General features: G+C 39.3%; 3 protein-coding genes across 7 annotated transcripts; 1 reads left to right on the top strand and 2 right to left on the bottom strand.

Annotated features, from left to right (window-relative positions):
* The first annotated feature begins 34 nt into the window (after positions 1 to 34).
* LOC142547025 (BRAP2 RING ZnF UBP domain-containing protein 1-like) lies at positions 35 to 2,948 on the top strand. 5 transcript variants are annotated; one of them, XM_075655072.1, is made up of 8 exons: positions 348 to 624; positions 808 to 924; positions 1,054 to 1,138; positions 1,282 to 1,379; positions 1,837 to 1,960; positions 2,064 to 2,124; positions 2,274 to 2,328; positions 2,415 to 2,948. In XM_075655072.1, the coding sequence occupies exons 1-7, from the start codon at positions 592 to 594 to the stop codon at positions 2,293 to 2,295; spliced, it is 540 nt and encodes a 179-aa protein (XP_075511187.1). In that variant the 5' UTR covers positions 348 to 591; the 3' UTR covers positions 2,296 to 2,328; positions 2,415 to 2,948. The 5 variants fall into 5 exon arrangements, 1 of the variants encoding a protein (XP_075511187.1); XR_012820568.1 differs by lacking the exon at positions 348 to 624 and adding an exon at positions 35 to 336 and having other exon boundaries at positions 1,076 to 1,138; positions 1,282 to 2,124; XR_012820569.1 differs by lacking the exons at positions 348 to 624; positions 1,054 to 1,138 and adding an exon at positions 37 to 336 and having other exon boundaries at positions 1,286 to 1,379; positions 1,470 to 2,124.
* On the bottom strand, positions 2,678 to 5,152 carry LOC142547024 (2-oxoglutarate-dependent dioxygenase 19-like). Its single transcript, XM_075655070.1, has 4 exons — positions 4,843 to 5,152; positions 4,513 to 4,748; positions 3,121 to 3,448; positions 2,678 to 3,039 (listed from the first exon to the last, which is right to left on the bottom strand). The coding sequence occupies exons 1-4, from the start codon at positions 5,071 to 5,073 to the stop codon at positions 2,782 to 2,784; spliced, it is 1,053 nt and encodes a 350-aa protein (XP_075511185.1). The 5' UTR covers positions 5,074 to 5,152; the 3' UTR covers positions 2,678 to 2,781.
* Positions 5,153 to 7,152: 2,000 nt separating this feature from the next.
* LOC142544181 (uncharacterized) lies at positions 7,153 to 11,746 on the bottom strand. The gene is made up of 7 exons (XM_075651244.1): positions 10,709 to 11,746; positions 9,775 to 10,665; positions 9,555 to 9,654; positions 8,866 to 9,179; positions 8,577 to 8,820; positions 7,975 to 8,459; positions 7,153 to 7,737 (listed from the first exon to the last, which is right to left on the bottom strand). The coding sequence occupies exons 1-7, from the start codon at positions 11,744 to 11,746 to the stop codon at positions 7,153 to 7,155; spliced, it is 3,657 nt and encodes a 1,218-aa protein (XP_075507359.1).
* Positions 11,747 to 14,066: the final 2,320 nt, after the last annotated feature.

The raw sequence follows: 14,066 nt of genomic DNA on the forward strand, positions 1-14,066 counted from the left end.
TATTCTTCCGTGACATTGGTTACCTTTTCAAACCGAGATTCTACTGAACTAGAAGATCCACACACCATGACTTCCCGCAACATCTCCACACCACCGTGCCGTTCGCCACGCTCAACGGCGACCACGATGTGAAGCCCGCGGAGCTGATGTGCATGGCTCACCTCTTCCGGCAGCTTCCCATGACTGTTCCTGCCGCTGTCCTATCCACGGTGGCAAACGTAAGCATCCGAACCACCCTTGTCTTTGTGGTGGCCGTGGCCAATTACATGTCAGCGGACGATTTTCTGATCTTCTGTGGGCCCCACCCTCCAGCTTTATCGATATCCTCTTCCTCAGGTTAGTTATGCCTCGTTCGTTAGGTGTACACCCATTGTGTTTTCATACTCTCCACGTCTCATTTTTTTGTCATGATATTCAAAATGGTGTGAAGCCCATTTCCATTAATATCGATTTTTGGTTCCTTCTGAAGTCTGATGGAAATTAAAACAGACGCCATTGTAGAAAACATCGATGGATTCTTATATGTTTGTTGGCCTTGCCATGGCTGGTGGTTAAACATAAGTTCTTGTGTGTGGTCGTAGGAAACTGATAATGCATTTGAGAACAGCTTTATGCGAGAACGAAGTACAATAATTTATACCCTGTACTTAATTTGTCCAAGAACTTGATTAGTTCATTAGTTGAACTGAATAGTTCTTTTTCCCATGTTATATTGTAGAGCTGAATCTTTAATTCTATTGGCCGTACACACTGTTAGTAGCTCTGTTAGTACTTTTTGTTATGTGTTTGTTCATTCTTATTTGCCAGGAACGAAGGAATGGAGGATCGGTACAGACGTACAGCGTGTTCATATGGTTAGAAAATCAGTTGGCTGCTGATGGATTCTACTGTAGTTTCAGTGGGAAGAGATTCAAGCCATCCGAGGTACTACCATATATTTTAGCGAAACAAGCACCCTTGTACACTTGCTTTTGCTGTAGTTTTACTTTATTTCTTTGGGTGTCAATGATTTTTTATTTCAAGGTTGAAGTTTGTCATATATCTTTTTCTCAGTCATTTGAGTATACTGAATCAGGTGAACTTGCTTGCATACCTCTACCTGATTATACTGAATTGCCATCATGTTCAGTTTGTCTCGGTACCTCACCTTGCTTTAATATTTATACATTTTAGCATTTCTGCATTTATTTTTTGTGTTCTATGCATCGGCATCATTTTTTGCCAGATTATGATGCACCTAATGATTCTTTTCCTCATGGTACTTTTTTATGAAAATTTTAGAAAGATTGGATCCAGATGCTAGTGGAATACAGAGCACGCTGTGTGACCATTCATTTCAATGTGCTTGTGCTTCGAAGTGGACCTATTTGTCTTGCCAGGTCTGTTACCTATTTTTCATGTTGTTGTTTTAATATATTTATCTCTTCTTTGTTCTGGATGTGATATTATGTTTTAGTATGTGTTTTTAGATGGAAAAAGGGTGAATGGAATCAATGAGTTGCCGGAACATGCTATATTTCAAGAAATTATGTTGGACTAATGATTGAGATATTACAACTGAAGCAGTGTAGAAAGTCGCAGTCCATCAAACTCGGAAAGACGCATTAAACCATTGCTCTGGGCTCCTTCAGTTTATAGGAGATGTAGCGAAGAAGTGACAAATCCATGAATAAGTATTTTGTAACTTTCTTTTGAATGAGTGAACTTTGAGGAGCTCAATTTAACTAACACATTCAGTGTGGTTCCAGAGTGCCAAATGAATTTCACATTTCTTCCCTCTCCTTCTCTCAACATAGTCATGGTCTTTGCTGTCCCTGTGTCCCATTTTGTTTGCAGGTATATCGACTTTGTCAGCATGTTGAAAAGGCCATATTTTTAAGGACCCATGATTTACAATATAAATTAGAAAAATATGCAGAGGAAAAGAAGGCTGTCGAAGATGCGAGCTTCCAATTCTCTGGTCGAGGCTTTTGGATTTAATAACGTGGTTTTGTGTAATTAACGAAAATAGCATCGCTATACATTTTGATGTAAAATGTATCTTCATTTTGTGGTTGTTTCAGAGGAATCACTTACAAAAAGACAAGAACTCCTGCAGATTAAGTTGAGGGACCTGGAGGAAAGGTAACCTCTTCCGCCACCTTTAGTTTCATCTTAACTACTTGGGGCTTGGTGTAAGTCTGTATACTGTAGTTACTAATCAGAACAAGCTTAAGTTCTCGAAATGCAACTTTGAGGGTAGAATCAAGAAGCTTTCATTTATTGTTTTTCAGGGAAAGATTGTCTCTCGAGTAGAGGGACGAAAAAATTATGGATATGAAAGAACAGGTATTGGTTTGTTTCTGCACCTTCTTACTTACAGTCAACTTCTTCACTCATCCATCAATGTAAGAAGTTGCCCATTTCGATTGCAGATTAGAGACCTAAAGGTTTATCTTGAAACCCAAAGAAAATTTGAGAACATGACTGATTCCGATGGTATTACAGGAGGGACTGTGCTGCCTGTAGAATCAACTCAATCGTTTTCTGACAATTCAAGACGCTGTAAAAAAATTCAACGCCGCCCAAGTTTAGTTTCATTGCATCTGTAGAGTCCCAAGAGGGAATCAACTCAAGTTTATGAGCAACTATATATATATATATATATGTATGTATGTATGCATAATTATAATTGAAATTCTGTAATAGACATCATGCTTCATTGTAGGACGAAATGCATAAAGTGATTACAAACAAAGTTTTATTTGAAAATAACACGTAAAATAGAGAATCAGTCCAGAACTAGTCATCCAAGGCCTTGACTTCTTCCAATCTGGCTTTCCCATCAAGTCTGTTGCTTTGTTGGGTTAATAGGTATTCCTTATACTTCATGGGAACATACGCTAGCCCACGTCCTGATTCTGTTTGCACAAGTTTTGGACAAGGGGAAACCACCGTGTCCAGCGATGGACTGTTTGCAATGGCGATGGAAATCCTAGTCTTTCCATTGTTCACAACAGCTCGGTGCAACACGCTTTTGTATTTCCCGTTACTAAATATCTACGCCAAATAAAACAATCATATATCAATCAAATGGCTATGTTGAGTTGTTGTACAGTTCGAAAAATTCTGACCGATTACCTCGAGATGATCAGCGACGTTGACCAAGATAGAGCCGGGGATGGCGTTGACACTAACCCATACCGCGTCATGTTGAATCTGTAGTCCCCCAACTCCATTCTGTATCAGAAGTGTGAAAAGCCCGTGGTCCGAATGTGGTGTCATGCCCAGTGCAAGTTCAGGTTGCGGGCATGGCGGATACAAATTTGCGCTGAAAAGCTGAAAACCCGATGCCAAATTCAACGCTTCCTCCATTTCACCTTCATCGAGGCCCAAACTTTGCGATACCCCTCGCACCAATTTACGCACCAGCTCCCGTGCTCTTGCGCAGTATTCCGCTAGGACATCCCTGGGATAACATGCAGCAAATACATAAAAACCCGATCAATTTTGCAATATATAATCTGTTTAAAGAAAAAATTGTTTTTGTTAAATATCAACTTCTAGCTTTCTCATTTTTCCATATAAAATTGGTTCATATGGATGGATTTGGAGATCTTTTACATCTATGTATTCTAAATCTTTCAACTTTTGTTTTTTTTCTCCCAAAGATTCAATCATAAGATTATTTTCATTTCCATCGAAATTCACTTTTCAAATGATTGTTTCGATCCAAATACAACCTACTATTACTTCTCTTGTTACTAGGCATCCGACAACATATTCCAACGCCATAAAATCTACAGATCCTAAAATATATTATTTTCAAAAAATTTTAGTAATATATACAATATAGAATAAAGCAAGGTTGTAATCTTTCAACATTTTTGTAATGTTAGATATAAACATTATTGTCACAAAGATTTTGAGAAAAAAACGTCATCGGACGTACACCAAAGAATAAATATTGAAAAATTGAATTTCTTTTTAAACATAGTTAATTATATTACCGAAACACATCTAATTTTTTGACCCTCGACATTTTTATTTGAAATAGAAATAGGTGTCAACCTCATAATTATTTATTTATTATTAATCTTTTTTTTTATGCTTAGTATTTCTTTATGTAATAATTACCCACTTTTGCGTGTCCATTCTCTTCTTCATGGACCATTATCGTTTGTAAAGTATTTTTTAAGATAGAGGTTCAATCATATAACAAGAAGAGACGGACACGGCAACTCGATTTATATTTATAGTAAAAATAATATATTTAGTATAAAATATAATATTTTTTACAAAAATATGATATCTATCTCATCAATGAAATGATAATTATCTAATCTAAAAAAACAAGATTGATTTTTGTAAGCAGGAGAAATTTGTAAAATATTTTATTTAATTCTTTATTTAAGAACATGATCTCTTCAAATATAATTGAATATACATATATGTGAAACACTATTTTTTAAAATAAATAATTGATCTAAATTTAAAAAAAAAAACAAACAAAATATCCCTATGTACGAATACCTGAAAGCTTCTGGTTTTTGAGGAGAATGAAAATGGGGATGCACGAACAACTTCAAGAAATCCCTCCAGCAGTGAACCTTCTCCTGAGCAGTGTTGAAGCTTGTTCCATATCTGATGGGCTCCATCACATTCTTGGGATCGAATTCTGGCTTCTCTTCTTCCCCGAGATTGAAGAATTCCTCACTAATCTCAATCATCTTTTGCAGTAATTCTTCGGGTATTCCATGATTTACTGCCTGCTTCCCCCGAAAAAGTCAAAAAAAAAAAAATGATATGTGTATATATTTGGACATAGGAATTAGATGGGGTTTATTAAATTTGTTTGTTTACCATGAAGAAGCCCCATTCTTGACAAGCTTTGTCCAGGTCGTGGATGGCTTTGGACCTTTGATCCGTATCATCGGAGGTGAGTAGGGAGATATCAATTTTTGGGATTGAATCTTGAGGGTCCAAAGCAGTGGTTTCTACGGGATCCTTGAAGTGGACATAAGTGGAAGGTATATTGGAGCTGATATTTAGAGATTCTGAAAGCTTTTTGATGCAGGTTAAGCTTGACGCCATTCACTTGAGATATCTACTATGAGAACGCAACTTGTTTGTCAATGTATTGTTTCAGGCTAATTCCAAGACATAATTTATTTCAGTGGAGTCAGACAAAGACCGTTCAAATTCGACTTCTCATTTAAAAAAATATAGTCGTTGGTACATATTGAGAAAATTTCTCTATTTTTTAAACTCGAACATGGTATATTGCTTTTAAGACAAACAAGCTTATCAGGGACCCAAGTATGCCTGAACTGTAAAGTTTGAAATAGGAGTGGGCGTGTCAGGACCCGTGCTCTTAATTGATATTTAATTACCACACAACAAGGATTAAATGATGTAAACAACGAAAACGAGTTTAAAACGTTCATTATGACCTACAGAAATTTCGGCATGACCTCCCCGTAAGTAGGACATCCCAAAAATTTCGAAAGACAACAATAACAATATACGCTCGAAAATAACATCAGTTTCACAATCAACAACACCAACATCCTACAGCCGCACTGGCCAGGAGTAGACACAACATACCACAAATAAAATCCAAACAACATTAAAACATAACCATACAGCTACACATGGCATCTCCCTGGCAAATGTATCAAACCAGCATAATATATATATATATATAAATATCTGGGAACTCTGACACCAACCGACTGACTACTGGGTACCACTCGCTGACGCTCCACCAGAAGCGTCAAAACCCCTGGAATGACCTGGTATGTCATCAAAAACAACCACAACATAAAAAAAAAACAGGGGTCGGACCCCAGTACGACAAACCAGTAAAATCATGACGTAAATAAAGGACATGTAATAATATCAAGTAAATGCAATGCTATGCGATGCATGAATGGTAACAATGGAATAACGGATACCAAATGGAGTCCAAACGAATAGCATCATCAACAGTAACAGTGGCCACCCGTGCCAGGAATGCAGCATCAAATCGCCGCTCGTCCATGCACGTAGCATCGGGAATGCGAGTAGCTAAGTCGCTCGTCCCTAGCTGTCATCTGGGAATGTGGCTAATCCTAACCCACTCGTCCCTCTGATGACTCAATAAATCTCAACAGAATCAACATAAATAGCCGTAAAAGGAGTCAATGCTCAATATGTTATGCCAATACAATTTATGCATGAATGCAACAAAATAAACATTCAATGCACATAATAGCAAACAACATTCACCGAATATTCTTACACGCCAATATAAGCGTCATAATGATATAGGTTTGAACGTACCTCAATTGCAACTTACAATACCACGGCAAATTCTTAAGGATTATCGACTGAACTCGCCCAACAATAAAACCTACAATATAAATTCGCTATACACTTCAATACAATGCATACCAAACGACTAAACCAAAATAAATCGTCTCGGTTAAAATTCGAAATCCGGGCAGCCTATATAACCTTTCAAAATCTGGAATTCAAGCTTAATACCTCAATACTCGAGGCTAGAATGCACAACGGTAATTTCGCAAAGGTGGCTCGCCGGAACAAGTTGCCGGAAATATTGTTCACGCCGGAAACCTAGCTGGAAATTAGGGAAAAAGCTCAATTCTTCACTTTTATAAACTAATACACCAAGAACAACCAAAATTCGAAGCCAAAAGATTACCTAAATCCGAATCGAAGCTCATGCACAGTTGCTGGAAATAGGGTCGATCGAACTCGATACCTTCCGATTCATGGTAAGAAATACTCTAATAGAAAGGAGGAAGAAGAGTGCTAACCGCTGCACTAAATTTTCTGGCCGCTGGCAGCGCTGCGCGAAGACGGCAGAAAACAGAAAGAAGGCGACGAGCAAGGCTGGGAAAGAGTTTCTGGAAATGAACGATCTGATTCTTCTATCAATTGGGTTTGGGTATTTGTAATAAAAATGGGAAATGGGATGGGCTTATTTTAAGTATTGGGCCTCACATTCTCCCCTACTAATAAAAGATTTCGTCCTCGAAATCTAACAAACACAACACTGATATCCACAACATTACATCTGATAATACATAGGAAATTCAGAATAAATCGCGTAATTCATTACATTCTCAAACAAATGAGGTCATTCTTGTCGCATCTTTGCCTCTAATTTCATGTAGATTCTTCTCTTCCATGTCTACTCCATTGTACCAAAACCAATGGAATCGTCTTGCTCCTGAGCTGTCTTTCCTTACGGTCCAAAATTTGCACTGGATGTTCAACATAGCTAAGGGAACTGTCCAACTCCACATCCTCGACATTCAAGATATGAGACGGATCTGGCTCATACTTCCGCAACATAGATACATGAAACACATTATGTATCAAAGACAAACTCTGCGGCAAATCTAAACGATACGCCAATGTGCCAATCCTTTCAACAATCATATACGGACCACTATAACGCGGAGCTAACTTCCCTTTATGTCCGAATCTCATGGTACCCCGGAATGGTGATACTTTCAAGAAAACATAATCGCCCACTTGGAACTCTAAAGGTCTACGCCTTTTATTAGCATAACTGGCTTGACGATCTTGGGCTGCTTTCATCCTTTTCCTGATCAATTCAACTTTATCTTTCATCTCTTGAATAAATTCTGGTCTTGACATCTGTCTTTCTCCTACGTCTTCCCAACATATCGGCGATCTGCAATTTCTTCCATACAAAGCTTCAAATGGTGCCATACCGATTGTTACCTGAAAACTATTATTGTAAGAGAATTCAACCAAAGACAATGATTCTTGCCAACCACCTCTGAAATCCATCACTACTGCTCGTAACATATCCTCTAGAGTCTGGATGGTTCTTTCTGACTGACCATCTGTCTGCGGGTGATAGGCGGTGCTCATAGTCAACTTTGAACCCAAAGCTGATTGCAAACTTCCCCAAAACTTCGAAGCAAACCTTGGATCACGATCAGATACTATGGTTACTGGCACACCATGCAATCTCACTATATGATCAATGTACAGCTTCGCCATTTTCATGTAAGTACAAGTACGATCATAGGGAATAAAATGAGCTGATTTAGACAATCTATCGACAATCACCCAAATCACATCACAACCCCGGTTAGAACGAGGTAAATGAGTCACAAAATACATAGCAATGTGCTCCCAGTTCCACTGCGGTACTTCAAGACTATGTAACATTCCACCAGGTCTCATTCTCTCGGCTTTAACTTGTTGACACGTTAAGCATTTAGCCACAAAATGAGAAATATCTTTCTTCATACCTTCCCACCAATAATGAGCTCTCAAGGTATGATACATCTTTCGAATTCCTGGGTGAATACTGTGTCGACTACAATGTGCTTCCCGTAGTATAGCTTCTTTCAGATCTATCAAATTAGGAACCACAAGTCTACCATTAAAGCGCAGACTGCCATCTGAAGCAACACTAAACTTTTCTGTCTGACCTGTTCGAGACAATTCTTTCAATCTATGAATATGCGGATCGGTCTTCTGTGCTGCTTTGATTCTGGACAGAATCTGTGGCTCAACTTGAATAGATGACACTATGAAGTAATCTCAACTGATCTGATAAGTCCATCCTGAAGTTCCCAAGTGCTCGTGAACTTTAGAGATAGTCAAAGATGTCAGCATAGCATTATGAACTTTCCTGCTGAGAGCATCTGCAACAAGATTCATTCGCCCTGGTTGATACTGAATCTCACAATCAAAGTCTTTAAGTAACTCCATCCATCGACGTTGTCTCATGTTCAAGTCAGGCTGTGAGAAAAGATATTTAAGGCTCTTGTGATCCGAATAAATCACAAACTGCTCACCGTACAGATAATGACGCCATAACTTCAATGCAAACACAATGGCAGCCAACTCTAAGTCATGAACTGGATATCGGGTTTCATGCGGCTTCAACTGACGAGAAGCATATGCAATCACTGGCCCATTTTGCATTAGAACACATCCAAGTCCATTTAGAGATGCATCTGAACAAACAACATATCCACCTGAGCCTGATGGCAAAGCTAGCACTGGAGCTGTTGTCAACTTTTCCTTCAAAGTCTGAAAACTTGACTCACATTCATCAGTCCACACAAAACGTCGATCTTTTTGCGTTAATTGAGTCATAGGCCTTGCTATAATAGAAAATCCTTCAATGAAACGCCTATAGTATCCTGCCAATCTCAAGAAACTGCGAATATCGGATATATTCGTCGGTGTTGGCCAATTGATAACAGCTTCCACTTTACTAGGATCCACTGATACTCCTTGAGCTGATATAACATGACCCAGAAATACAACTCTGTCCAGCCAGAATTCACATTTAGAAAATTTTGCATACAATTGCGCTGCTTTGAGTGTCTGGAGGACCAACCTTAAATGTTCTCGATGCTCCTTCTTTGTTTTCGAATAAATCAGAATGTCATCTATGAAGACAATAACAAATCTGTCTAAAAATTCTCGTAAAACACGATTCATCAAATCCATAAAAACCGCAGGAGCATTAGTCAATCCAAAAGGCATAACTAGAAATTCATAATGCCCATAACGTGTTCGAAATGCTGTCATCGGAACATCTTTCTCTCGAACTCTAAGCTGATGGTAGCCAGAACGGAGATCGATCTTTGAATACACTGATGTACTTTGCAACTGATCAAACAAGTCATCGATACGCGGCAGGGGATACTTATTCTTCACAGTAGCTTTGTTCAACTGCCTGTAATCAATGCACATTCTCATCGTTCCGTCTTTCTTCTTGACAAACAATACCGGAGCTCCCCAAGGTGACATACTTGGTCTAATATAGCCTTTTTCTAGTAAGTCGTGTAATTGTTCTTTGAGCTCTTTCAATTCTGCTGGAGCCAAACGGTATGGTGCCCTCGAAATAGGATTTGTCCCGGACACCAACTCAATGCTAAAATCAATTTCCCTCTGGGGTGGAAATCCAGGAATTTCATCGGGAAATACATCAGGGAATTCCTTGACAACAGGAATATCAGAAACTTCAAATCTTTTTCCCTGTGTCGCATCAACTGCATAGATCACGAATCCTTCATTTCCTGTCGACAAGATTCTAAACATCTCCATTGCTGACACTAATGGAATACGTGATTGCGAATCACTACCGTAAAAATTCCATTTACTGCCATAATACGGTCTGAATCTGACAACTCCATGGAAACAATCGACGGTAGCTCGATAATTAGACAGAGTATCCATTCCCAGAATACAGTCGAAGTCAGACATATCCAGCTTGATGAGATTAGTTATCATAATATTATCATCAAATCTAATAACACAATTCAGAATTATCTCATGAGACATCAAACATACACCAGCAGGTGTAGAGACTGACACAGTATCTATCAACGGAGTAGCAACAATCTCATGCTCATCAGCAAATACAACAGATACAAATGAATGAGATGCTCCTGTGTCTATCAGTATACGAGCGGGATGATCAAAAATAAGACAGATACCTGCGATAACTCCACCCGGTGCATCTTGAACTTGATCTTGGGTTAAAGCATGAACTCGAGCCTGCTGTGGCCCTGGGAAACGCTGCTGTGCAGAACCTCTAGGCTGAAGATAGCTAGACTGCTGAAAAGACTGAGTCGGAACAAAAGGCCTAGTTGCTTGTCCTCTAAAACCCTGACCAAACTGAGGATTGCTGAAATTGTTGTCTCACTGCATTCGGACATACTCTAGCATAATGTCCAACTTGCCCACAAATATTACAAGATTCGTGAACTCCCGTACACTGAGTGCTGAAATGCTTACCACCACAACGATCACAAAATACTCCACCTGGGGACCCAACTGAACTTCCACGCTGACTGCCAGAACTAGAAGAACTACTACGAGTCTGTTTCTTGAACTGTTTTCCTTTGGCCTTAAAATTTTGCTGCTTTGGTTGTTGATAAGACTGCGTAGGATGGTACGACAGTAAAGGACGGTATAATGGTGCACCCACTGGCATCGACACATTACCTCCGAAACTCTGAGGAAAACCTGGTTGAACTGACTGTGGTTCTGCCAAAAGTAAACTCGCCTCCACATTCTTGGCTTTCTCAACGGCATCGGCGTAATTAACAGGTGCTACAGCGACTACTGAAGTACAAATGATTCGATTCAATCCTTGCATAAAATGCGATAGCTTGTTCCGATCACTGCTAGCAACATGAGGAACATAGGCAAGAAGCGCTGAAAATTGAGAGACATACTCCACTACAGTCATATTACCTTGAGTCAATCTATTGAATTCAGCTTCCTTGGCCGAATAGTACGAAGGCGGTGAATACTCTCGAGCAAACTGAGCACAAAATACATCCCAAGTAACTCTTTCACCTGATTCTTTCAAAGCTTCCTCAGTAGTTTCCCACCATAACTGGGCCCGGTCTTTTAATTGACAAATAGCCAACTTAAGCTGCAAGTCAGGAGTGTACTCCAACATATTGAACAAACGCTTCATATTTTTTAACCATGCTATAGCTTTCTCACCATCTTCATTCCCAAAGAATCGAGGAGGACACATGTTCTGAAATCGGGATATCACTAGTTCCATTTCACCCATTCCTTTAGTCAACTGATCCACTTCATGCTCAACGTTAGCATTTCGTGCTTCACCACGAGGACGACGACCTCGTCTTCCCCAATCAGTCTCGTTAAGTCCTCTAACATTAGGAGCTTCAGATTCCTGAACAACTTTCTTTCCTTTTCTGCCCTTACGACCAGGTGCCATCTACAAGACACAAGTATTTAATCCACAGGCAGAAACAAAATAATCGGTTGATTACAAGAGCATGAACTTAAACTAATAGGAAATTCTAAATTAAATGACAACTTAATCAACTATACGCTCTAGTCATGCTGATTTAATTAAGTCAAAACATAGAAACAAGTAAGAGCAAATAATCGAACACATGCACAATCATTTTATTTGTGCCTAAACTCGAGTGTCCTAGACTCTAATTCGAGCGTATCCCAGTTACGCTCTGATACCAAACTATCAGGGCCCGTGCTCTTAATTGATATTTAATTACCACACAACAAGGATTAAATGGTGTAAACAGCGAAAACGAGTTTAAAACGTTCATTATGACCTACAGAAATTTCGGCATGACCTCCCCGTAAGTAGGACATCCCAAAAATTTCGAAAGACAACAATAACAATATACGCTCGAAAATAACATCAGTTTCACAATCAACCACACCAACATCCTACAGCCGCACTGGCCAGGACTAGACACAACATACCACAAATAAAATCCAAACAACATTAAAACATAACCATACAGCTACACAGGGCATCTCCCTGGAAAATGTATCAAACCAGCATAATATATATATATAAATATCTGGGAACTCTGACACCAACCGACTGACTACTGGGTACCACTCGCTGACGCTCCACCAGACGCGTCAAAACCCCTGGAATGACCTGGTATGTCATCAAAAACAACCACAACATCAAAAGAAAACAGGGGTCGGACCCCAGTACGACAAACCAGTAAAATCATGACGTAAATAAAGGACATGTAATAATATCAAGTAAATGCAATGCTATGCGATGCATGAATGGTAACAATGGAATAACGGATACCAAATGGAGTCCAAACGAATAGCATCATCAACAGTAGCAGTGGCCACCCGTGCCAGGAATGCAGCATCAAATCGCCGCTCGTCCATGCACGTAGCATCGGGAATGCGAGTAGCTAAGTCGCTCGTCCCTAGCTGTCATCTGGGAATGTGGCTAATCCTAACCCACTCGTCCCTCTGATGACTCAATAAATCTCAACAGAATCAACATAAATAGCCGTAAAAGGAGTCAATGCTCAATATGTTATGCCAATACAATTTATGCATGAATGCAACAAAATAAACATTCAATGCACATAATAGCAAACAACATTCACCGAATATTCTTACACGCCAATATAAGCGTCATAATGATATAGGTTTGAACGTACCTCAATTGCAACTTACAATACCACGGCAAATTCTTAAGGATTATCGACTGAACTCGCCCAACAATAAAACCTACAATATAAATTCGCTATACACTTCAATACAATGCATACCAAACGACTAAACCAAAATAAATCGTCTCGGTTAAAATTCGAAATCCGGGCAGCCTATATAACCTTTCAAAATCTGGAATTCAAGCTTAATACCTCAATACTCGAGGCTAGAATGCACAACGGTAATTTCGCAAAGGTGGCTCGCCGGAACAAGTTGCCGGAAATACTGTTCACGCCGGAAACCTAGCTGGAAATTAGGGGAAAAGCTTAATTCTTCACTTTTATAAACTAATACACCAAGAACAACCAAAATTCGAAGCCAAAAGATTACCTAAATCCGAATCGAAGCTCATGCACAGTTGCTGGAAATAGGGTCGATCGAACTCGATACCTTCCGATTCATGGTAGGAAATACTCTAATAGAAAGGAGGAAGAAGAGTGCTAACCGCTGCACTAAATTTTCTGGCCGCTGGCAGCGTTGCGCGAAGACGGCAGAAAACAAAAAGAAGGCGACGAGCAAGGCTGGGAAAGAGTTTCTGGAAATGAACGATCTGATTCTTCTATCAATTGGGTTTGGGTATTTGTAATAAAAATGGGAAATGGGCCTGGGCTTATTTTAAGTATTGGGCCTCACAGGGCGTCAACAAACGAAGAGCTTAAGAGAAGAGTTATCAACGTAGTTTATGGTCGTAGCCGCCGGCGGCTACCGCAACAGAGTTCCTCGTTGAAATAGATGTGCTATTGTAATGCCATTTTCTATGAAAGACCGTCAATTTCTGGGCCGTCGTGGAATGGGACAGCGATCGCGGCCATTGGGAAATCATTTTTGAAAAATATTTTATGAAAAACTAAAAAAAAAAAAAAAAAATTTAGGCCTCATTTACAACGAACCAACCATGCCCATGACTATAAAAATCTTGTTCATTCTGACGACTTACTTTACAACCTAAATCCTTAGATTATGCTCCGAATCTTCCACTTATAATTTCAACCGACAGAAGCCCGAATCAAAATTGTTTGCCACTTTTTATCTACAAGGGA

The sequence above is a fragment of the Primulina tabacum genome, chromosome 5 (assembly GCF_025594145.1).
Source record: "Primulina tabacum isolate GXHZ01 chromosome 5, ASM2559414v2, whole genome shotgun sequence".
Lineage (NCBI taxonomy): Eukaryota > Viridiplantae > Streptophyta > Magnoliopsida > Lamiales > Gesneriaceae > Primulina > Primulina tabacum.

Excerpts from the sequence above, each read along its gene's own strand:
- LOC142547025 (XM_075655072.1), top strand. The coding sequence starts at position 592 with ATGCATTTGAGAACAGCTTTATGCGAGAACGAA. Across the intron at positions 1,380-1,836 it reads GGACCTATTTGTCTTGCCAG|GTATATCGACTTTGTCAGCA; the intron begins GTCTGTTACCTA and ends TTTTGTTTGCAG. Across the intron at positions 1,961-2,063 it reads TGCGAGCTTCCAATTCTCTG|AGGAATCACTTACAAAAAGA; the intron begins GTCGAGGCTTTT and ends TGGTTGTTTCAG.
- LOC142547024 (XM_075655070.1), bottom strand. The coding sequence starts at position 5,073 with ATGGCGTCAAGCTTAACCTGCATCAAAAAGCTTTCAGAATCTCTAAAT. Across the intron at positions 3,449-4,512 it reads CAAAAACCAGAAGCTTTCAG|GGATGTCCTAGCGGAATACT; the intron begins GTATTCGTACAT and ends ATGTTATCCCAG. Across the intron at positions 3,040-3,120 it reads ACGTCGCTGATCATCTCGAG|ATATTTAGTAACGGGAAATA; the intron begins GTAATCGGTCAG and ends TATTTGGCGTAG.
- LOC142544181 (XM_075651244.1), bottom strand. The coding sequence starts at position 11,746 with ATGGCACCTGGTCGTAAGGGCAGAAAAGGAAAGAAAGTTGTTCAGGAA. Across the intron at positions 9,655-9,774 it reads TGTCACCTTGGGGAGCTCCG|TTGCAAAGTACATCAGTGTA; the intron begins GTATTGTTTGTC and ends TTGTTTGATCAG. Across the intron at positions 8,460-8,576 it reads AGGATGGACTTATCAGATCA|GTCAGACAGAAAAGTTTAGT; the intron begins GTTGAGATTACT and ends TGTCTCGAACAG.